Source organism: Medicago sativa, chromosome 8, assembly GCF_051527215.1.
Source record: "Medicago sativa cultivar Bolivia chromosome 8, Bolivia_mono, whole genome shotgun sequence".
Classification (NCBI taxonomy): domain Eukaryota; kingdom Viridiplantae; phylum Streptophyta; class Magnoliopsida; order Fabales; family Fabaceae; genus Medicago; species Medicago sativa.
Window position 1 is genome coordinate 67,522,821 of NC_140756.1, and position 25,513 is coordinate 67,548,333.

Below are 25,513 nucleotides of genomic sequence, written 5' to 3' on the forward strand. Positions count from 1 at the left end.
TAGTGAAAAACACTTAAACAAATTATCAAACCCAAATTATTGGGATATCAATTTAGACTTTTGATTAAAGATGGGAGCCAGCAATGACCTAACTGCCCATCTTTATACACTTCCATTCTATATCTTGGGGGAATGGACAACTTGGATGAATTTACCAAAATGAATGGCCTTGTCGGGAATATGGAAGGAGTAGAATAATTCAGAGCTTACCATTTCTTCATTGGGAGGGCCCACCATTCACAAATCAAAGTATTCATTGGTAATGTAGTCATAACAAAATGGAGCCAGAACACTATATTTTGGCCAGTCATAAGTCATAACATGCAAAGTTACAAATTAGGGATATCTAGTCAACCAATATATGATGAAAAGTTCAAAACTGATGATTAACTTAAAAGTCAACTGTACATCTCCTCTCAAACCAGGACGCATCTATGCCAAATAGATATCACACTCACAAAAGATTAGTTCTATTCAACGTTCTATTCTTTTAATTATTTCAAAAATAATCAAAAAATTAATTCTACATTTTAATTTTACTTTTGTGAGTGTTCCCAAGACTTGTGACCACGGTTGTGACCATGAAAACTTCCTTTCACAAAAACATGCACACAGCTAACTCCGATCTTGTGTCGTTTGAAGTTGTGTTATATAGTTATAATAACTTATAAGACATGTCCTTGCAGATCAGAATAAGCCATTACATTCATAATGACTTTACAAATTTTTTTTTCTTCCATCAACCTTCTTCCCAGTCGACATCATCTTCATTGTCTTCTGCTGGAGCATCGGCTTCAACATTCAAATCCACCTTGTAACCTCCATTTCCTTTAAAAGTTACACTAAGATCAGTAATGATGGCACACAAATAACATTATCAACCAAAGGATAGAATAATAGAGTATTAAGAATTGAACACACTATTTTTCAACGTTAACACTTTTACACAGTTAATTCTGAAAAATTAAAGATGTTCAGATCAATAATAAACAAGCTCCTACTCAATGACCTCATTGTCAACATCTTAACACATGGTTCTCCTGGAACCAGATTCGTGAGGCTGGGGGGTAGCCAGAAGTTATTATATTAAATTCGTGAGGCTGGGTTTGCTAAGTCTACGAAAACCCCCCTCTGATTTTTGGAATTAAAACGATGCCCTCTATACGTCATTTTATTTTTCTTAAAGCAAATGCCTCCTATGAAATTCTTTTGGAATTGGAGATTTTGAAATATTTCACAAAAGGTATTAAAATAATTCATATTTTAGTTGAGGATTCCAAATAGGTAATGAAAATCAATTTCACACTAAAAAATACTCACTCATACATTACTCAGAGGGTCTGTAGATTCTCATCATATGAAAGTTTTTACTAAGTGTATGTACTATATCCCATATGTACCTCCTACCATTACAACTGCTGTCCCTTTCACTACAATCATCATGGCATCACCATCAGCTACCACTTTAGCTGCCATTACTTTCTTGTCATCCCTAGTAAGCATCAACATTCTCTTTCATGCTATTGCATCGCATCACCTATTCTCCCAATTTCTTACAGATACTAAATTTACGTCTACCTTATTTATTCCACCACCATCAGCAACATTCATACGATGGCCATCCAATGATACCACAATCATCATGACATCACCCAAAGCTACTATCAAAACCACCTTCCCATCGCTGTTAAGCGTCAAGGTAAATGTTGACCCATTTTCTGAGCGATAAATTTAAATCTACCTTGAATATTCCACAGCCAACAACATCATTTATCCCATGGCCACTATGCAACTGGCCGTGACCCATGAAGTCGGATATGTAGTACTGGTACAGGAGCGATACGATACGGATACGATAAATTTTTGAAATTTAAGAAACGATACGGCTTAGATATGCTAATAAAAAAAACGCTACTTCTAGGATACCTATCTGGAAGTTTCCTAGGAGTATCCACGAAGTATTTCAAACGTATCTGATAATATATGTTTTTTAAAATAATAAAAAATATATTATGATATGTATCCGGAAGTGTCCTAGGAGTTTTGGTATCCGACACAGATACGTCTTCAATTTTAGAGTATCCAGGCTACCATAGGCCTTGGCATGCCAATAGCTGCAATGCAACACAACTATGACCAACTACAACTTAAAGCCGTATTCCGAACCAACTAAAGAATGACAACCAGCCTAAGTTAACTCTTGGATGACCTTGAGAGCAAAGGCGGAACTGGAACACCAAGCTACCATTGTAAATTATTTTTTATTTTTGCAAGGATTTAAACAAAAATATAAAAATACTGATTATGATTGTTGAAAAGTGCAACCTATAATTACTAAATTATTTGAAAGATTTGTCGCTGACATTTTTCAAACCCAAAAAAAAAAAAAAAAACTAATTGAACATTAAAGGTATATCTCATCTCTTAAAGAAATTGGTAAAAATCTTTATAATCAAAGTATATAAGAATTTGGTAAAAATCTTTATAATCAAAGTATAACATGTTCAACCCCAGTTGAACCTCTGCATGTGGACTTCTTTCCTTCAGAAATTAGAGATTATTCTGCCTATTTAATGACACTTTTTACCTGTTAAGATTTTTGGTCAAGTAGCCAAGGGGCTAGATTCACCTTTAAGGTGAATAAGTGAGGTGTCCGGGGTTCGGCCCTTGCATATATTATGCATTGTCCCTACCAACTGAGCTAAGCTCATGGGACTTTTTACCTGTTAAGATGTTGAGTATTCCTATCATTCATTCTTAGTTATTGTCGCTTTTGTGTATAACAATAATTACATTTGTAATAATAAAGCTCTAAAGTGGATCAAGGGTGATGATCATGCATGGTAATAATATAATTTAAACTAAATTAAGGGAGAAAAATAAACCAAACAATAATATAATCAAACCTGTAAGTAATCAGAGTGCTTAAAACTTGTCTTATACTTTCTTAAATGGGAGGTAAGTTAAGGCATTAAACATGTATGCAACAATTAGCAGTCATATAAACATGTATTCTAGACTTGCACTCTAAGGATCCAAATTTCAGTGTAATCAGATTGTAAAGAATAAAATGTACCTTTAACAGGAGCCTCTTCCCACTCAGTACCATCATCATCTTCCTTGCGTTTTGATTTCATGCCAACTTGGCGATTGGAAGTACTGCTAGAAGGATCATCTGCTGTGTTCACATCTTGGGGAATTTTCGCAGCTTCTTCCAATTCGTGTTGCTTCTTAAGTAAAGCGGCATAATAAGCCTTGATATACTCATCCTATAAAAGGTAACATAAATCCTAGTGATCAAAAACTTTCTTGTGCCATCGGGAGGCAGGGACAAGGAAATCAAGCAAAAAGCATCAAAACATAAAAAATAAAATATAAAATAGCAGTATATCAAAATTTACGAGCCTGTATATTTTTATCATCATGCCCAGTTGTTGACTTTTTCTCGTCTGTGTATTGAGCTGCTGTGGAAGTTGAAGTCCCATCCATTTTTGTTTCCTGCTTCACCTCTCCGCGCTGTTCCTTCATAAGATTCATACCTGATGTAATCATCCATGGAGGCAAAACCTTTAAAGATGTACTGTCAGTTTCAGATTTAACACCCTCTCCTTTGCCTTCAGTACCATTGAAGTCAACCACCACCTGTCCACATTTATTTATAGATTACTTAACATTTCAATATTTTCAAGGAAGAAATGGTGGATGCTAAAATTATAAGCTATACATGGAACCAAGAAAGCATGTTTGTCATACACTGGACGCACAGACTGACATGTTAACTACCTTCGAGAGATATGTACTAGAAACCAAATAAACTACAAATTATACTTAAACAGAACCGTAATAAATTCCATTACCAGATGATATTAATGGTGAAAAGTAAAACAATAGAGCAGTAGGCTCCTAAAACAGTATACCAATGTACCCCAACTAATTATTGCTAAGAAGACATCAGTCCCACCAAGGCCAAAGCCTTACCACCATTACCCAATTCTTATCCAACTCACATTGACCCCTCTCTAATATATAGAAATAATTCCTGGTCTCTCTCTCTCTCTCTCTCTCTCTCTCTCTCTCCACTCATCAAATACCACCTGCCTCATTCTGCTATGCCTCCTCTCCCTTCTAACAGTTTCCCTCTATCCCAAGAGCTTATCAGACTGGAGTCTCTCGTGTTAAATTTTCACATGGCAAGGTCATGACAAAAATTTGTGTCTCATCTTTTTCTTCATAGGTATCGACGAATTTTGATAGATCCCCTTCTAATTAATGTCTGCTATAAGAGAGGGACAGATAATTTTTTCGAATGACAAGACCGTGGAAAGGAAAATTAGCATTACAACTTTCAGTACTAACTTAAAGGGCAAGAAAAGTTCGCATTCGTCAACAAATGTAAAGGAAAATTATATTGACCAAACTAAAACAAAAATTGAGTTTTTCAGCTTTATAGAAAAATCAAATTCAGAGAGAATGTACAATGAAGAGGATAATATATCATTCAAAACTAGGGGAGAGATCCAAGAAAATTGATGAGAAAAAGAACATAGTATGGTTGCTCGGTCTATCTGTCTTACAAGTATAACACTTATATTTTGTAAGTCAGTTAACCAGCAGCCACTTGGCATAGTTAGTTAAGATGTTAACTCAGCTAGCAACTATATGTACCAGAAACTTCAAAGGTTCAGTACAGTATTTCAGTGGCAGAATATTTAAAGTAAATTCTATCACTCTCTCACTGCATTTTACTTCCCTTTCTAACATTTTATCTTTTTTCTTTCCAATTTTTGATACCTAATACTCTGCAAGCCAGAAACGACAACGCCTTTAAAACAGCATAATGTTACCTTGGTATCTCCGCTGTATGGCAGTGGTGCTCCATTATATCCCAGATTAGAATCACCAGCATTATCTCCATTAGCTGCACGCCCAGCTGCACTAGCCCGAGCTTCCCATGCTTGAAGACTGCCAAATTTTGGAACAGGCAAGTCTTCTACCCGACCGATTTGGTCTATTAGAGGCTTGAGTTGTACCTGCACTAGCACAAGAGGTACAACAGTCATAACATGCAAATCAAATTGCGGGACAGAAGCTACAAAAAGTAAAGGCCGTCAGTGTGTAAACTTTAGCAATTTATCATGAAAATAAGAGGAGATAAATGATACCTTCAGTCATGTTTGTTTTAAACAGCGAGTACAGTCAGCGGACTTGTAAACCAGCCCAAAGTTTACAGTTCTACTGAGTACATGCCCCAACAAAATTTGATTACATTACATATACTTCTTTTTAGTAAAAATGATTACATATACTTGCGTGAACTAATACACTGGGTAAAAACCCATAATATTGTTGACCTCAAGTAAATTTGCTGGGTGTATTACATTGACGGCTTAATTGCACATCTCCACGTTGGAGCTGGTTCAGAGCAAGATTGCCATGTTTCAACTTTTCTGTATCATCTTGGTTCACTAATCCCACAGGGTGTTTGGGGATAGTTGGCATTGGTGGAATGTAGACGAGTGTTTCAAATTTCAATTTCATCTTTATGAGGTCTTGATAGAATGTGTTATTCTATAAAGTTTTTTTTTTTTTTCAATTGTGGGTCTAGGTATTTTTCACATTTTGGTCATGTTGTGGGAGAGTCGAAGATTTCTGGTCTGGTTGTCTAGCATACTAAAAGCATTCACTTCGACACTGGTCAACACTAATCAATTAAAATTAAATATATGCTGGTGTATGCATGTATATATTTCTCCATGCATATTTGATACTCTAGGGAGACATCAATGTCTGTATAAACAATCTTCAGTTAGAATATCAAACTAATTGGATTTGGTGCTCGAGCAGTCGTCACCAAGCAGAGATAGAAAAACCATTATCCTAAACAATTACCACTTGATGTCTTTAGAATATTAAAATGAAAACAAGGCACCTCTATACGTGTGATAAATTCATACGGTTTTGATAGGGACACAAGGATTTTGGGTCAGCAAAGTGGACCCAAGGTGTGGAAAGTTTATGTGCGGAAAAATAGTAAGTAATAAGACTGCTGATGTGGCAGTAGAGTCAGTGAAGGGTTTTGATTTAGTAACAAATTCTGTTATAAAGTTGTGGGAAGGGGGTAGAGAGAGATTAGGCAGAAGTGAATTTTCTGTTGTAGGCAGAGAATTATATCTCTCTGTGGAGCTCAGCTCTGTGGGTGGATTAGAAGCATTGTTCCTATCTGCATTTGCCATTTTCCTTTTTATAATATCAAACATTTCTCAGTATTTGTGCTATTCTCTAATTATATAACTTCTTGGTGTTGAGGTCTGCATCAGGCTTCTCTGAAGTCCCCAAGTCCCTCATAGCTTGTTTAACTAAATACAAGGCTTAACCCCAAAAACATGATAACAAACATCACTTGCTATAAACTACTTTGAGTAGGAATTTTCCCAGTTCCAACGAACAACTTTGATACTGATCATCAACAACAACAAATATAAATAAAATTATCCAACATATGAAGCCACAAATAGAAACAAATGGTTCAATAAATGACAAACCTCCATTTTTCAAGCATGTCCTTTAACTTTTCGCGCCGCCGTCTTCTTGCATTCTCATCTCCATCTCCACCTTCTTGAGCAGCTAACTTTTCACTTTCAACCTCTAGTTTTCCATTACAACATTCACAATGGAAGTCTTCTTCATCTTCAAGAGATATTAACCGCAGTGCATCCAAAGCGTTGTATCTAAAATAATTAAAATTCCCAAGTATTATGGAACAGAAATACATCAATACAAATAAAATAGCTATGACAAAACATGATACAAATAGAACAGTGAATTACTGAGACCTTTTTCCACAATTTGTACATATATATTCTCGAACGGTGTTTTTGTTCTCCAATTCATCTTTCAGCTTATGCTTCATCTGATGCAGTCTGTACCTAACCCCTTTATATATCTGCAAAAAAATCACAAGTTTCCTAAAGCCCAAATTCTGATGTACCGATTCAAACGAATTGTCTGAAAATCGGACAAAATAACATTGATTTTCCCTTCTCTCTGCAATAAAACAACTAAATATCATTGGTAAAGCTACAGTTGAAGAATATAATTTGTGGAGAGATTGACCTGTGCATAATCTAGACAACAGTAAGAGTGTGTGTGTAGCTTGACCTTTTCTTCTCCATCTTTTCCTTTCGTAGCATCAGCTGTAGCAGCTACAGCGGCACTATATATTTTTGCACCTTTTGCTGTCTGTGAAAATCATACAATAAGAAACATGTGAATAAAATCCATACGCGACTAAATATATTCACTCATAACTCTCACACACATGCAAATCTACAGACAGAAAGTGTGAATTATAACCATTAAATATCTAGAATACTATAATTTATTTTCTTAAAATTACTTTCACAATGCACAAGGGAGGGAGTCTTCTAAAATGATAATCTAGAAAAGCTTACATTCTCTTCATCTTTTTCTCTTAAAAAAAAAATAACATCTGTCAAACAAAACAAAAAAAAGGGTGTGTATATGGGCCCAGAGCTATGAAGCACGGACACTCCTCGGATTAGGTGTGTCCCGGTGTCGGACACGCGTCGGTGTCCAACACCTATGAGTACACTGAATTATGTCATTTTCTCAAATTATTATCCGTGTTGTGTCCAGTGTATGTGTCCGTGCGTCATAGGCCCAGAGGCTTTAAGTCCTTTGATTTCAAAGCTTCTAGTCACAAGGCAGGGAAAAAGAGTGTGATAGAAATGACAAACTGCAATCAGTAATAAGCATTCTACAGACTACCATACATCTTTGTTAAGCTGTACGAGTGTGCTCCCAATCAAGCTACGGATCATACAACAGAACATATTGATTTGATTGGCTAATGGTAGCAAGCCAAGTGTAATTCACAAATGACAGCAACTGCAACCTAATGAATGGACAGATCTGGAGAGTTACCTCTTTCCTATGAACTCTAGTGATAATCTTTTCTTTTTCAAAGAAGCACAATGTTCGACGAAGTTGCTTTGTATGCAATTTGAGGTCCTTTGCCAAGTCTTCTTCTCTAATCCATTGTTTCCTGGTATAAAATTAACAGCAGACCAATACTATCAAAATAAAATAAATCGTTCCAAATTAAATAAATAAACCTGCTATTATTCAAATACAGTCATGTTTAACCTTATATTACTTTTGCATTATTTGTTCACTGCCCTGCCACTTACAAAATATTCCGTGGCTATTTTCGCTTTCTTTATATGTAACGACTCTAATCTGCTATCTAATTCACTTAAGTAACTTCCAATCTTTGTTTTTTTCCTTTGTAATTTTGAATAAACGCACTACTTTCAACATAACTATCATCAATCACCAATAATCTACAATTGCAGGAAAACTATATCTATACTACGAAGCATGGACACCAGACACACGACACGGACATATGTGATAACAATACATTCAATTATGTCATTGTCTTAAATTACTACCGGCTAAATTATATCTATACTATGAATCACTACACAGATAGCAGACACGACACTGACGCGTTGAAACCTGTAGTAATTTAAGAAAATAGCATAATTAAATGTAATCAAATTTGCCAGTGTGTCAAACATGGACACCTGTCGAACCGTACAAGCCTTTGATCAGAAGTGTTTAAGATGAAAAAAATATCAATTGAACTTGTGCAAATCAGTTGTTCGTTAAAAAGTATGTACATTTTAGCACAGACGCTTCTGGTCAAAAGCATGTGTTGCATTCGAAATGTGTCAGCACGTGACACCTATATATGTAGGTACGTTAAATTAATTAATTTTCTTAAATTATCACCATTAGTGTCTGTGCCTCATAGGTACATTGTGATTAAACTTGATAAATTGAACCTGGTGAGGGCATCAAGGATGACTACGGCAATTCCTCTGTTATCACTTCTTCCAGTTTTGGGCTGATTATCTTCTTTACCGGTATAATCATCATAGAAAGCTCTAGCAGTGAGTTTAACAAGCCTATGAATGCAAATTCAATCAATAAATTTACATATATATAACATATTTTAAATTACAAACTCAAAAAACGCATTTTGTTTCTTTTTCTTCTCATTTATATTTTTGGAAGCAAAATTGATGCACATTTGAAGTGGAGAGTGAAATTCGTACTTATTGTAGGGCTCAATCATTGATATAGGGTTTTAGTACAGTTTGTGGGGTTTAGATGAGATGAGTAGCGAGATTGATTGAGAGTTCTTCGGTGAGAACGACAACTTGAAAACGAAAGAGCGAGAACTTGAAGAACACGAACGAGTTTAATTAATTCGGAGAATTCGCAAATCCAACTAATTGACGTGTCCCCAGAAAACTTGAATCGCTTTCTTCGATTAGTCTACTGTTTTGTTAATCGCTTTCTTTCATCGGTGGAAAGAACGATCGTTAACGGGTGCGTTTGTTTCAGTTTTAAAAAAATAGATTTTGAGAAAAGCTACTCCTAATAGCTTTTCATTTTAGGGTCAAAATAGATTTTTTTGATAAAATGATTTTTCTAAAAATCCTAAACAAACACTTAAAAATGAAAAAAGTGAATTTTTTTAAGGGAAAAAATAGATTTTTTTTGAAAAAAATCTGAAACAAACGGGCCCAATATTATGCCATAACAAGAAACATTAATCGCAATGAGGATGCATCACGTAGAGTATCTTGTTTTTGTTTGCGATTCAAATCTAATCACCCCGGTAGAAGAGACAAAGAATAGTGTTTTGCTGTCTTTTGCTTCGGTGAAGCCGTATAAATATAAATACATCAATTCCAAATATCCTACGTGTTCTTAAAAAAAAAAAATTCTTTGAAAAAATATTTTTTGAAAACATTAATAAAATATTTGTCATTCGTAATTCTGGAAGAAAAAAAAAAAAAAAGACATTTGTTTTTTGACAAAGGAAGACATATCTGTGATTGATACATGTTCTGGACCGATCAAATACCTGAGACCCAATTGCCTGGGTCCAACAACAATCCAGCCGAAATAAACACAACAAACCCCCTCCTAACCAAAACCAAATGTTGAATGGACCAAACTAAAAAGAGATAAAACGCGAAAATCAAGATACAAACCAAAATTCTCCCATCTATAAATTCAAAAATAATCTCGGGATTCTCTTCAACTATATTAAACTTGATGCAAGACGGGTCTTGGTATCTATCATCATTCTTCTTGGACTGGATTTATTAAATGAGAAATTCTTGCATGCAAACACACCTAACACATAAGGTTTTACAAACAACCACTAATAACTTGACACCTCATTTATTTATTTATGTTAAAAAAAAATTTGGAAATATTGAAGCATTTCTCTCTCGTTTAGTGGCACTTCCAAACCGTTTTTTCTTCTTTTGTTTTCTCTTCTGTATAACTATTTCCATAATTTCTTCCTCCCTCATAGCACCTAAGAATGAATTGGGGTCCTTGCTCTCGCCTTTAAAAGAATCCATTTCTCCGTTTCTTTCTTGTGGATACGAGACTTTCTAAGTTGTTGTTCCACTAGTACATATATTTCTTTTGAAGAATATTGAGACAATTGTCAGGACATAATCTTTGCAACATACAAGAAACAACTAATTATAAAGTTCATAATTTATTTGCTTCCAATTTACATAACCATTACTTATGATGCAACTTGCCTATACATGGTATTTTTAATGGTGATCTTAAATTGACCAACACAAGTTTCACAACATGAAGCACTCATAATAACATCATCGAGCAATAAGGGTTTAATAACCACATAGGTCCATTGCATATAAGAGTGAATCTTATCTAGCGATATGTTAATTTTGTTTAGTAAAGAAGCAAAAACATTTGCAAAGTGACGACACAAGATGGGTTGGTGGCTTGGTGTTATGAAGGAGGAAGAAATTATGGAAAAACTGTTTGGAAGTGCCACTACACGAGAGAGAAATGTTGCACGACAGATCAAAAGCGCACTTCAATATTTCCAAATTATTTTATTTTATTTTTTTAACATAAATAAATAAATATATGAGGTGTCAAGTTATTAGTGGTTGTTTGTAAAACCTTATGTGTTAGGTGTGTTTGCATGCAAGAATTTCTCTTTATTAAATTGTCACATTGTCTAACACAAGCTTTACCAAGATGAGGTTAACTAACATGATCATCTTATCCATTCACAGAATTATCATCCTCCTTCCCATCTCCATCGCTTCCCGCAACGATCTCCCCATTTCCAATTGCCTTGGCGCAAAGCGCCTCAACAAATTTCTCCTTAGGGGCTATCACTTTAGTTTGTATGATGGCTTTAACAAATCCGAAAACAAATTCCACTACATCTTTGACCTCGTCATCACAATTGACTTTCATCAAGATCAAAATTCTTCTTCTTTTTGAAACCTTCAATCTCTCCTCCCAACGAGATTTTATCAGTCTTCAACTTTCTAACCTCTGATTCCAACCCATTGACTTGAAGCTTCAACCCTTCAACCACGGTCCTCGCATTGACAACAACCTTATGGACATTTTCTCGAGCTTTCCTCTCAACCTCCAAAGGTTTCCTCAAGTCCTTGACGGACTTCTCATTCTTCAAATTCTCCATATCCGACTTCAACTTAGAAGCTTTAGTGGCACTACACACGTCGTCACGCTTCTTATACAATTAAGCCTTGTATTTCTTCAGCATTTTCACAACATATTCTTAGTTCTAAACGCTCTCTTCCAAATTGCAACGACCACAAAAAACACGTAAGAGATAAGACGAGGAGGCTATACATGCTCCAAAGACACCAACATTTTTCATTTTTCCCTCATCCTCCTTCAGCATCATGCTACCTTCTAGCTCATAGAAGGCATTGGTAGCATTCAATGTATATTTGGAAGATGACTCTCCATTGTCAACAAATTTAGGAAGGTGCTTTACCCAACCATCCTGGTCGACACACTGACCTTCATTCCATCTTGGACGCCACACCGCTTCTTCACGTGTCCACTATTTTGATGGGAGGCTGGCAAATTTTTAAAAGATTATACTCTCAAAGGCGGATCAAGGATACTATGGACTTATATTGAAGTCGCGACACCAATAACATTGAAATTTCTCGGCTCAAATGTAGAGGTCACTAACTTTTTACATTTATGAACCCCAATAGTATGTTGAGAGGAGCTAACAATAATAACATCTCATTTCCTTTTCTTCTCCTCAACAACAAGAGCAACAACATCTTTTTCATCTATCCAATCTTTCAGAGAGGCAGACACCTGCTTGTGAGCATTCACCTGGACAAGCAACTTTTGCCATTCTCGGTCTCTTCGTCTTGTAAACTCTTTGTTATAAGTTCATTAGTCATGAGTTAATTTATCATCTATCCACTAATTTTACGAAACTAAGTCTTGATCACTTCTTATTCGAAAATATATTTTTACTATAATTTTTTTACACAAAATTAAAATTAATTGTAAAACATTTTTCATGGTCAACATGATATAACAACTTTATAAACAAAAGGCTTAAATATGTCTTTCGTCCCTGCAAATATAGACCATTTGAATTTTCGTCCCTTAAGTTATTAATCCTTCCAATTTGCCACTGTAAATATTAATCATTTGAAAAATGGTCCTAATTACATCTGATTAGTAACTTCAGGGACAAAAATTCAAATGACCTATATTTGCAGGGACGAAAGACCTATTTAACCGAACCACCTCGCTCAATCATCACTTGCCACATGGGCACCACGTCGCTAATGACAGCCACCTCAGCAAAAAAACCTAATTAGAACCAAAAGTCAAATGCTTAATATTTGCAATGGCAGATTGGAAGGATTAGTAACTTCAGGAACGAAAATTCAAATGACCTATATTTACAGGGACGAAAGACCTATTTAAACCTAAACAAAATACCTAAGCAATTGAACTTGTGATGTGATTAACGAATTACCACCGGTTCTTTTTCTTAAAACAAAAATAAAACTTTATAAACAAAATTGTAAAAAAAAAAAACAAAACTTTCCATAAACAAATAAAAAAACATTCCTAGATTCTTTGGAATCTTTCCAATATGTAAAATCCAAATTCAATTCAATCGTTTCATTTTCAAATTCCAAGTTTCAATCCTAATCTGATAATCGCAAAATCATTTCATCCCAATAATTAGCAATGAAATTTGGGAAAGAGTTCAAAACTCATCTAGAAGAAACAATCCCTGAATGGAGAGACAAATTTCTATGCTACAAACCATTGAAGAAACTCCTCAAACATCACTTACCCATAACAACATCAACAACTACACCAATCAATCTTCATCTTCACTTTCTTCAACAACCCTTTTCTCCTAACATCTTGCAGGCTTGGTTTCTTCGGATTCTCAATCAAGAGCTTGAAAAGTTCAATGATTTCTACGTTGACAAAGAGGAAGAGTTTGTTATCCGATTTCAGGTTTTTCTGAAAACCCTTTTTTGATTTTGTTTGTTTCTATTGAATTATGTAATTGGTAATTAGAAATTTAGAAACTTGTGTTTGTTTGCTCAATTGGGTATTTCAGAAAGCTCTTGCTTTGGTCGAACCTATGAATACCAAGTTGACTCCGGTAGTACTTTCAGAAAATAACATAATCGAATGTAATCACACGTGTTAGTACGTGTCAGACACCCTGGACACTTCGATCAGAAGTTTTGTATTTGGTTCTACAAGAACTTTTTTTTAGTAGATGTAGGCATATGTATTTTGGAACATCATACTGTGTTTTGAAACAGAAATTTATTAGGACACTATTAGAGTATTAGTGTAAATTGGTTTTACCCTATCATCTAATGAAAGTTCACCATTTTGCTACTTTATACAATCAATTTCGAAATATAATCATACGAGTGAGATGACTTGACAAAACAATGGACCCTCGTTGGATGTCAGTGTGAAATTGGTTTACATTGATATTGTTTGTCATTTAAACTCAATTTGTCACTTTTTGAATCTTATTATATGCCATTTTTAATATGAACAACAAATATACAACAGAAGGAAAATGGATTTCATCGAGTCGACAACCACACTGTTGCGGAACCTTCTGATATTATTGTATCAGAGAGTCTGCAGTATTTTTTTCTATAAGCAGACAGTCTACAGTCTGACTTCAGGTAGTGGAACCTTTAGAGAAGTTGGAAATTGAGCCGTCTGATTAAGATTAGATGTGAGACATATGAGATGTGTGACTGAATGGTTATCCCTACTGCAGGGAAACTAGGTCCTTGAATATATCAAAAGTTACCAATACGCTGGTAGTGATTACTGACCTATTCTTGTTAGTTTTGATCAAAATGTGTCATTGCTAATAGCAATTTGAGTTAGCGCTGCTAGGTTTTGATAAACATCTTGGCTTGATCAAGTTTAGGCATATAGATACAAAGCAAAAACACAAGTTTTTTCTCTCTTTTCTCCTGTTTTGACTAGATTAATTTAAAACCTCAGATTGTTTGGGAGTTCTGCCTGGTAACACGCCTACAGATAATATATATCTTTTTCATGCCTTCTTCGGCAATTATAGAGAATAATCTGGTTTGAGAATGAGCTTGGTTTCTCACAAACTGGTACAATAGCTCATAGTAACATAATTCGTCTAATAAGCAAAGAACCACGTACCAATTAGTTAGTACCAAATTCGGGTACTTAGATGTATTGGTACGCATCAAGCGTACCAAAGAATATATACCCCTCATTGGTTGAAAAAAAGGTTTGGACTGTAATATAAATAAATAATAATAAAACGTTGAAATGCACCATATATTAGATGAAGACACCGCTAGCTTTTTAATGCTATACTGGTTCGTATCTTCTAATCCATAAAACTTTGGCTAAACTGCACTTTTTGACCCCTAAGTTTCAAAAAGTTGCGATTTTGGCCCCCTATTTAAAAAAATGACAATTTTGGCCCCTTTTGTCCCAAAATTGCTGAGAAGACGCCACGCGTCCCAAAAAAGGGGCCATAATCGCAACTTTTTGAGAAGATAAGGGGTCTAAAGATCATATTTCCCTTATGTCAGGGGGTCGAAAGAGCATATTTCCCAAAACATAGGGGGTCACTTTTGTCATTTTTTTTCATAGGAGGCCAAAATCACAACTTTCAATTCATTTGCTTGCTTTTATAGACAGCTTTCTTCGATAGTTCTCTCAAATCTTCCGATGTGAGATTTATATTTTTCTCTTATTCAACAACGTTGTGCCCTTTATGCTTACCAGTTGCCTAATAACTTTGTTTTTTTTTTTTTTCTTTCTGTCATGATGTGGATCATTTTATCCTATAGTTTTGGGCTTTATTTTTTCTATCATTGGTATCACGAACAGACGCGTACCGAAGTTCTATACTCCCATACGTATCGAATTCTTCACATGCCGCGTACCCCGAACCCGTACCCGTACCACGTACCAAGACGGATTGCGAATTATGTGACTATGCAATAGCTTTTATTGGTTTAAGTTGAAAGGTTCAATAAATATGTCATCCTTCTAATATGTTAGATATCTAAAACTTATGCTATTCAATAAGTTGTTACTTCAATCATACTATATTCTTCAATGGTCTTCCGGCAACCTATATATAAACCTCTCTCGTTTAATGAATTTTTCCCTCACTGTTAATGCAAGATACAGAATCTGCAACAGCATAGCTCACCTAGCACATAATTTGATATATGATTTTCAAAAGTGACTCTAATGAATCTGATATATGCTTTTCTTACCTGTGAAAGATCAATATAAAATATTTTTGATTAATGTCTGGAGAATATCTTTCAAGTATAATGTTGTTTGTTGACTTGGAACAGGAGCTGAAAGAGAGAATTGAGCGTCTTAAAGAAAAAAGCAGCCAGAGTGAAAAGTACACTTCTGATTGTGAATTTAGTGAAGAAATGATGGACATCAGGAAGGACTTGGTTACCATCCATGGAGAGATGGTGCTCCTAAAAAACTACAGTTCCTTAAACTTTGCAGGTACAACATCTAATTAATATATCTCGCTTTGATCGAAGTATGACATATGTAGTATCTACACTTCATATTGAAGGTGTAGGCAGTGTCTAACATGTGTGGTGCTGGTGCCATGCCGAACACTGTTACATGTGGTTACATTCAATCACTTATATTCTCTTAAACATCACATTTATCTGCATGTCAGTGTCATGCACTGTCTGATGCTTTAGAGTATGACTATGTGGAAGTTGCCACTTTAATGTAAAAGTGTCATTTTTGTAAGGTTTCTTGATATTTTGTCATACAGATTATATGATTCATATATATATATATATATATTGCATATGTGTGATGAGGTTTCAGTCAGATAATTGTCAATTCTGATGACGTTAACATATTTCCACTACAACAGGACTAATTAAAATTCTGAAGAAGTATGATAAAAGAACCGGCGGGTTGTTGCAACTACCTTTTACACAAATCGTTCTTCGACAGCCTTTTTTCACTACTGAGCCTCTGACTAGGCTAGTTCATGAATGTGAGGAAAATCTTGAGCTACTCTTTCCTCTACAAGAAGAAGTAATTCAATCAACTCCTCATCCAGAACACGAGTCTAGACCACCGGTAGATAACACAACGAATACTGTACCAGAGACATCGTCAACTCTTGGAGAGGAAACTGTGCATTTATATCGAAGCACTCTTGCTGCAATGAGAGCCATAAAGGGTTTACAAAAAGCGAGCTCCACCTGCAATCCATTTTCATTTTCTTCTCTTTTTAGCAACCAAGACGAAGATGGTACTGGTGCTGTAACTGCTGAAAACTCTGCGGCAAATTCTCCAGATACCTTGCAAAATGAGGAAGACACCGGTAAAGAGGACAATGACTAACCCTTTTGCTTTTAGGGTTGAACTGTTTTCAGCCTTGTTTGTTGAAACTAAATGAAATGTTTTCTCTTTGTATGCATAAACAGTAAATTACACATAAATAATGAGATGTATTTTCTTTTAGCATCTAACTTTGAAAATAGTACTTGAACATTGTCTTTTTCCCTCTTCACTTGTATATAATCGATGTTTTGGAGAGCACATTTCTATGCTTGTTCCAACTGATGTTTTAAATGTCAGTTTGGATTGATTTATTTGAACACATCTACTGACACAATAACTTGGGACTGTTTTGGAGATGTTATGAGAACTGTTACATAATATGCGTGTTTAAAAAAAATGCTTATGTGAAATTGAACGAGAAATATTTCATGAATACGATTGGTAATGGCCTCTAATGACACCTTACATGTGGACTTTTTAAAAAATTATTACATGTGGACTTTAAATAAAGTTCATTTGTCATGTTCTTGATTGGAGAACGGAACTAACAATCTATGATACTAAAACCTTGATTGAGGAACAGAAGTTACAGAACTAACAATCAATTAAAAATAAGATTAATATATCATGGCTTGCGTTTAGGGTGGGAAGATGTATCATGTAGTCCATACTAACCCAAATGTAATTAATTTTCACCTTAGAAGCAACCTCACATAATGTAAATTATATTTGTAGAAGTTTTCTTGTTTGGTTCGAAAAATAAGTATATTATAATTTGAATAAACTATCCAGTCTTAAATAGGTTCATCTCAGATAGATAAAGAGAAGACACACGGAGCGACCTAAACAAAGTCGAAGCATCGGCACAAGAGGTTGCTTTCCGATAATTATGATTAATGTAAATATGTCAAGAATCATCGTTAATCAAGTGAAGAATCTCGTTCAAGAGAGGCTGAAAAAAAACGGTTAGTATATCTATTCTTGATGGTGGTAGGAAACTTGAGAGTCATTTTCTGCACCCAACTTGTGTTCTCTTAACAAAATTAAGGGTGAGATCATATCACAAATAGAAATTTCAATATTATCCAAAGAATCCTAAATTTTAATCCTTGTCTCTGTGTCATGTTCAATTCGTTCTTTAAGGTTTTTAAAACACACTCACCTTCTAATAAAAGAGAAAATTAAATTGATAGTTGAAGGAAATTGGCACTTCTCTTTGCCCTTTTTATAAATACAAATGCCATTCTTTCACAACAGAAATCAGCATAAATTTTGAAATAGTTTCTGTTTCTTGTTTTTTTCTTTAACATTGGATCCAAATTCACGGTAATTGCACAATGGGCAGCTCCTACTTTGTACTTGTCTAAGTACTTATGATCATGAGTTAAACAAATAAATAAATAATGAAAAATAGCAGTGATTCGATGGCCGTGAGCATAACTCAGTTTGACATATGCAGGGGCCGGAGTTTGAACTCCGGATCCCCCACTTATTCACTTCAAAGGATGAATTTCTAGCCATTCAATTACTTGACAAAAAAAAACAATGATTTAGGTGGAAATCAACACAAATATAAAATGGGGATAATTATACTATGATCCTCATATTAATGCATTACACTTATTACCGCTTATTCTGGCCTCCTATTTGTATCTGCAAAAGAAATAGTATCAAATCCATACATAAAGTTACAAAGACATGTTATGTCTTGAACAATACATTACGATACTTGGAAGAAAAAAGTAAAGAATGTCATGGTAATTTCTCAAATAACAAAAATTGTGCAATTAACAGACCTCAAGAAAAACCGGTGTAATTGTCACTAATTACATCAAACAAAGGCTTCTAAGTTTTAGGTTCAGTGTGCACTGGTTATAAGTTTGTGAGGAAAAATTTGTAACCATATCAAACGAAATTGCTAAATTCTCAATCCGCCCCGGCGCCCCCTATATGCTCAAAGCCCCCAAAAAATACACTACTAGAAGTGTACATCCAGAAAAAAGCCGCATTATGGGATAAGCAGATTGAGAAATTACCAAATAAATTTTCGTAACCATCTTGATAGAAAATTTGAAATTTGATAGTAAAGCAACTTTTCCCAAAAATAAGTAAAAATGCATCTACTCATCAGGTTCAGCAGTGCGGTGCGGGCATCTAGAGCGCTGCTCCTAATTTTTACTCATTTGAGTTTGGTTTCATGTAATTCCTAAGGACATCTCGGTAAAACTCAGCGATGTTCCATTGTGTTGGAGCTTTTCCAACCCATTCTCATCAACTTCCTTATGGACAGTAACCTTCTTATAAAATCGTGCCAATTTGTACGAAGCCCGCTTTAACCGAACACTCTGAGCACCACCAAGCATATACTTGATGAAGTCCCGAGCTAGCTTCGTAAGTTCCACGCCATTGATGAGGTAGGATGTTATCATATCAGACATGGCACATACACCATAATCTCAACCTTGTTAATAATTTCAGTTCATAAGTAATCCTATATAATCAGGCATTGGAATATGAATGTGTCTTGTAATGCAATTTATATTTGTTATCTTCCGTTATGTATGCAAAACTAGCCACAAATATAAACATCGGTTTGTTGGATACTTCACTTCAAGTTTTTCCGTATTTTTCGACAAGAAAATAAAGATATAAGACTAATGAGTAAATTACGTGAGCTTGGAAGAAATTAGATACGGCATAATACACAGTTCATGAAAAACCGAGAGTGTACCACAAATATAAAGCCAATTGTTGCGAAAACGATTTGAAGGGTCTCATCTGACATCCCACCAAAGCTTCCTTCCTCTGATCCACCAGAGCTGCCACCGTCATCGCCACTACCTCGTCCACCTGGTGGCTTGGACCCACTTCCCCCACTGTATTCTCCCTTTTGAATTTTTTGTTGTAAACTTTTCATAGCTTCCTCGAGAGATTTCCTTTGGGAATCCTAATTATCAATGTTGATAAAAAGAAGAAAAATGTAAACCAAAAAATCGAACTACAAATATAGTTTAACAGCATCTACGCTACTCCTAAACCAGCACAAATTTAGCTAAAAGCCAATGGTTAGCTTTCAAGAAGAAATCTTAACATGTTTTCTCAAAGAACCTGGTGCACAAATCTCCCGTATACGTAGGGTCCAGGAAGGATCCCACCATGCATGCATTATGCATAGTATAACTCAAATTAAAGTAAATTACCTCACTATTGTCCATCATTCCTTTTCCACCAGCTAAACAAACATGGCGAGGTTTTCGAGATTTCAAAACAGGCATACATTGTGTTAGGTTCCTTGGATAAACCTTTAATGCCGGGGCAGTGATTGCGCTCTGCCTAACACATTGTAAGCCAGATGATGGTTTTGCTCTTGGGATTAGGAAGCTCCTAAAGAGAGGGTTGGTATTCATTGACAATCCAAGTGGTGTAGAAAGAAAATGGCGTGGCTGGTATTTTTTGTGACATAAATTGGAGTATTGGTTGCAACAACTTGGGTGGTGTTCATCTTTTTAGGTTGAAATTTGTTACTGACCTGAGAGAAGGAACAAAGGGGGAGAACGAACGAACAGGTTTGGGTTAGGAATGAATGAGTTTTGGGATTTGTACTTCGTTAGTTCCGTTTATATTTGCTTTCATTTTTTAAGTGATTCTAGAATCAATTTTGCTCGTTAATGTGATTCTACTGTAAACTAAGTGTGTGTTTGGTTCTGTCGCGATCAAAATTGATTTTGTAAAATTAATTCTATGTAAATCAGATATCATCTGCGCACAACCGCGAAAATTAAACTCTCAAACTTTGTGGGATCCAATTATGCAACAAACTCTTCATAAGAATTTTAACACGACCGTTGATTTTGATTGAATTGATTTTATAAAATTGATTTTAATTAAAAGTAAATTAAATATAACGTAATTTAAGTTTGAACACTTTCACAAAAAAAGTGATTTATGACAAATATGTTTGCCACTCTTAGATCGCTTGAAGTGGAAAACCGTGTCGGATTTGTAGCTATGTTATGTAGTATTTGGCGTGCACGTAATGCTTGCTTATTGGAACAAAAACCAGCCAATGCACACATTACTTGTGTTCTAGCATTGGATACTGTTCGAGATTTCATGTGGTGCAACCGTCCCAATGATACTATGCAGTCAGCTACTCCAGGGTGGTCTAAACCACAAGCATATTGGATAAAGTGTAATGTTGATTGTGCCCTTTTCGAAACCGAAGGAAAATTTGGTGTTGGTATCTGTTTTCGAGATAGCCTTGGACATCTTATCCAAGCTCACTCAATGGTTTTTCCCTCTATTTCAACTACGGCAGAGGGTGAAGCTATTGCTCTACAACAAGCCCTTCAAATTGCTCTCGATCTTGGTCTCAATCGGGTAGTTTTTGAAACTGATTGTCAGCTAGTTGTGAATGTTGTCCTTAGTAATAACACATATGTTAATGAACTAGGAAGTTTACTTTCTAATTGCAGGGCGTTGTTTTTTTTCTAATGCTAGTTATGCTCTAGCTTATGTTAGGAGACAAGCTAATAGAGTCGCTCATAATATTGCTCGAGCGTCTATATTACATGCTAGTCCCAGTATTTTCAATAATCCTCCACAGTGTATTGACTCTATTATTCTGGATGAAATGAAGTGAACTATCTTCCCATAAAAAAACAAATATGTTAGTTCAAATAGATTGGATTAAAATTACTATTGGATTTGCAAATTACCAAAATGAGTTATTAACATAATATTTATCTAATTTTTGCCAACCAAACCTTAAGGTATACTCGACCAAAAAAATATAAACTTTAACGTGTTACAAATTTATCATTGAAGAGTCCATACTTCGTGCTGCCACTATTAACTCCTCACCGTTAGGATTGAGAATAGGTCATGTCGATTTATAGAAACCTACGCCATGTGACCTGTTTATTAAAAAGGCTGGACTTAAGCTTTTGAAAAAGCTTATTTAAGCAAATAGATCAAATTTAGGCTATTAAAAAAGCATACGAAGCTTGATAGACCGATCTGTTTATGCACATTATTAAAACTTATTCTTTATTTATATTAAAATATAATTTATATCAAACATAAAAATCAAGAAACCTCAAATAATAGATTTTTTAAATAGGCTTTAAGGCCTTATAGTGAAATACTTTTTTAAGGCTTTATAGTGTTAGAGAAACCTTACAATGAAATAGACTTTAAGGCCGATTTAGCCTATTAAAAAGTAGATAAAATGGACTATTTAACGACTTTAATATGAAGTAGGCAGGTAAATAGGTTTCAGGCCAGACCAAACTCTTAAATAGGCTAGGTCAGGCAAAAAAAAAAAAAAGGCCTACGAAAGGCCATATACAAGACTCATGCTTGCAAATTTTTTCGTAGGCCAGACTTGGATCTATCAAAGTCTGATCTGGCCTATTTCTACTCTCACCACTGCTTCGGTGCTCGTGTCTTACTCTTATGTTGCCACTATAACATTAGTTAAAAGAATAACACTCTTCCATTCCATCTAGTGGTCTCCTCCATTATCACCTGTGTACTGCACCTAACTTTCCATTATACTCCATCACCTTGAAATGAGTGAAATCAGGACCGGTCCTTTAAATTTGGATGCCTTGGACGAATCATGAAATGATGCCCTACTAAAAAAAATACATAATGATAAAATAAATGAACTAGAAGATTATTGCACATTTTCATTAGATATTGTGCAAAAGGAACACGAGCATGTATATTTGAAATGTGAACCAAATGACTCTAAATTAGGATTCATGCTCCAAAGTATACACTCGTCACTTGATAATTTAGTAACTAAAGAGAGCATGTTTTACACAATAACACACATGGATCATAATTCAATGTTTATATTCATAAAATGCTATAAAGATACTTCTTCCTCCTCCAAGAAATCATTTGATTTTTTTTACTATTATATCTATAACTTTGTTAGCAAGTATTTTACATAATTTAAATAATATAAAATTCTCATATATAGGTAAAAAAAATAAAATTTTTGTGCCCTTGAAAATATGGTGCCATGGGCTGCCGTCCCCTCGGCCCATGCTCAGGGCCACCCCTGAGTCAAATTCTAACAAGCAGTTTGTCAAACAGTTTGTATGAATCAAATTGATAAACACTGCTTTTTCAAAAAAAATTGATAAACACTGCTTTATTGAATTCAAAGAACAATATTGAACTCTTGCATGAGTACAAGAGGAATTTGCAGGAATTGAAATCACAGTAGCAATGAGAAATAAGAGAGACTTTAGATAGTAGGAGAAGGTACACGTTCAATTTCATCCCTTAGTTGGGTAGTCTTCTCTCATCAAATTGAGTAGGAGAATCGATTTTGCCCAAATTGAAAGCTACAAATAGTTGTTTCATGTGAGACGCGAGTTTAATTGTAAAAGTACTTCGACCAAGAGAGACCCAAATATAAGGCAGGAGTGGTTAGACGCACGATCTGGGTCGTCCACCCTGAAACCAAACAGGGCCTAAAATTTTAGTATTTGCATTCTAGAATTGATTTTTGCCTAGAATATATTGTTCAATTCACTTTTACTGAAATATATCAACACATAAATCATTTTACATTCAACCCACTTTTATTCATAATAAATTATTCAAATTCAATTCATTCAGAACTAGTTCTCACTGTCGCAAAACCCTAACCATTGAGTCGTACACTTTGAAACTCCTTCATAAATCGTCCGTCTAAGCCTCAATCTGTATTGCATGACACATATTTGTTTCACTTAGTGAACTAAGAAAGAGAGAATCCACTGAAGAGTAATGAAAAGAAGAAGATCAACTTAACTTTGTTTATCTTAGAAGATCAACTTAGTGAAACTAGCCATTGAATTTCACATGTGAGGGCTCTATATTCAGCTACACTTGAAGATCAATATATTGTTTTCTTTCTTTGTGTGCCATTAGATAAAACAAGGTATAAGGAAGAAGCACATCCTAGCGACGAATCATTTAGAGTCAAGATAACCAGTCCATTCGACATCTAAAAAGCCATATAATTGCAAACTAGATGATATGGGAAATAATACCGTGACCACGAGAAGACTTAGAGTGTGTTTGGATTAGGTAATTGAGAAATTTTAATGAATTTAGAATTCTAGGCAATTTAAATGATTCAATTAAATTACTTTCATTTCTCAATACTTTTGTTTGGATGAAGTAATAAAAAATTTCACTGTCATCATTTTTGGGCAACTTTTATAAATTTTAACTTTTTTCGACCAAATTTGAAAATTGAAATTAGGGGTCAATTTGCAAATTTCAAAAATTTCGAGGGGTCAAATTATAATTTTTGAAAAATTTAAGGACCAATATGCAAAATGTGAAAATTATAACAATGAAGATATTTGAAATTCTTAACTTTTGGGTGTCATTTGAAATTCTCTAAATTTAACTTGAACAAAATACTTCATAAATTCCCATCATTTTGAAAATTCTTTAAATTACCATCCAAACAATTAAATTTACCTCAAAACATTCCTTCATCCAAACACACTCTTAAGGTAATGAAGGATATGACAAGTTGTTTGATGATGAAGTTGGGTCGAGTGGTGTTATAGTGGCAGGCAACTCCATTGGGGAAATCACTCATCAAATTTGTTCTTGATTCTTCGTTCAAATTTAAGGATCTTGGAATTCTCGAGTACTTTCTTGGGCTTGAAGTGGCTCATTCTAAGTGATGGTCGATTTTAACAATGGCACTAAATTGTTGTTAAGATATAAGATTTATAAGTTCTTATCCACAATGATTTGGAATTTCAGCTTGATGACATTGGTGTGTGTGTGTGTGTGTGTGTGTGGGTGTGGGGGGGGGGGGGGGGGGGTGGTGTGCAATCGACTAAACTTTAAGACACACAAGTAAAACAATGATTAAGTCATGTCAGATTCCCTTCTTTTCGTTACTCGGTAACTCAGTCCTACGTTTACAATTGTACGGATATCTTATTTTCATGATATTTGATCGATATAGTTAGGCCAATGTCTTGTTCACTAGCCCTCTTCTCTAGTTACGACCCCCCAATGCCTTAGGTGAGTCTGATCAATATTATATCAAGCGCCAAAGTTAGGGTTGGCAATCATCAAGACCAAAATCAATTTATGAACATCCATAAAAAACATTAAGAATAAATTATAACCGAATAAAACTAAACAGTTAATTGTAATCAAAGGACCTTAAAAAGTGACATGATCAAGTAATTACATAGAAGTTCCTTCACATGACCTAAACTAGAAAATCAACTACTCATGATCACTGAACATAAACAAATGAATATGAAAAGAAATACATGACTACATGAGTAAAGGATAATTGGTTGATGATTCTGTGGCTCACAAATGCCTTTGGTCACACCTGATCTTCCCAAATCGCGTTCCTGCCTTTTTATGGTCGTTAGAGAATAATTTTGCACTAAGATATGACGTCCATATATTTAGGCGCACATTTCCATGTATTTTAATAATGGCCAGTGTGCGACGCACATTGGTCTCTATGTGCCGTGTTTTGCGACGGGGCTGAACACTTTAGAATTCCTTCAAGTTGGTCGATGCACAACTCATAGTACGCATCAGGTGTTAGGTCGAGGTGGAACATGTTTTCTTAACTCTGTGTCCCATTTCTGCTCACAAAAACATCCATAATGACTATACCTTTAGAATTTAGATGAGAAAAATTGTAATAAGCATATCATGATCACAAAGTTATCTAGTT

General features: G+C 35.0%; 3 protein-coding genes and 1 pseudogene across 4 annotated transcripts; 2 read left to right on the forward strand and 2 right to left on the reverse strand.

The window, feature by feature from the left end:
• Nucleotides 1–362: 362 nt before the first annotated feature.
• Nucleotides 363–9,411, reverse strand: LOC146900778 (transcription initiation factor IIE subunit alpha-like). Its single transcript, XM_085734285.1, has 10 exons — nucleotides 9,144–9,411; nucleotides 8,871–8,993; nucleotides 7,945–8,065; nucleotides 7,114–7,239; nucleotides 6,834–6,943; nucleotides 6,539–6,728; nucleotides 4,845–5,030; nucleotides 3,406–3,642; nucleotides 3,077–3,269; nucleotides 363–828 (listed from the first exon to the last, which is right to left on the reverse strand). The coding sequence occupies exons 1-10, from the start codon at nucleotides 9,161–9,163 to the stop codon at nucleotides 740–742; spliced, it is 1,395 nt and encodes a 464-aa protein (XP_085590411.1). The 5' UTR covers nucleotides 9,164–9,411; the 3' UTR covers nucleotides 363–739.
• A 3,552-nt stretch (nucleotides 9,412–12,963) lies between these two features.
• On the forward strand, nucleotides 12,964–17,037 carry SPX4 (SPX domain-containing protein 4). The gene is made up of 3 exons (XM_085733793.1): nucleotides 12,964–13,422; nucleotides 15,804–15,969; nucleotides 16,361–17,037. The coding sequence occupies exons 1-3, from the start codon at nucleotides 13,144–13,146 to the stop codon at nucleotides 16,837–16,839; spliced, it is 924 nt and encodes a 307-aa protein (XP_085589919.1). The 5' UTR covers nucleotides 12,964–13,143; the 3' UTR covers nucleotides 16,840–17,037.
• A 1,782-nt stretch (nucleotides 17,038–18,819) lies between these two features.
• On the reverse strand, nucleotides 18,820–20,281 carry LOC146900780 (uncharacterized; annotated as a pseudogene). Its single transcript, XR_015021172.1, has 3 exons — nucleotides 19,980–20,281; nucleotides 19,509–19,726; nucleotides 18,820–19,200 (listed from the first exon to the last, which is right to left on the reverse strand). The product of XR_015021172.1 is annotated as an uncharacterized LOC146900780 (transcript).
• Nucleotides 20,282–20,733: 452 nt separating this feature from the next.
• Nucleotides 20,734–21,273, forward strand: LOC146900781 (uncharacterized). Its single transcript, XM_085736977.1, has one exon. It carries the CDS (start codon nucleotides 20,734–20,736, stop codon nucleotides 21,271–21,273), a length of 540 nt encoding a protein of 179 aa, XP_085593103.1.
• Nucleotides 21,274–25,513: the final 4,240 nt, after the last annotated feature.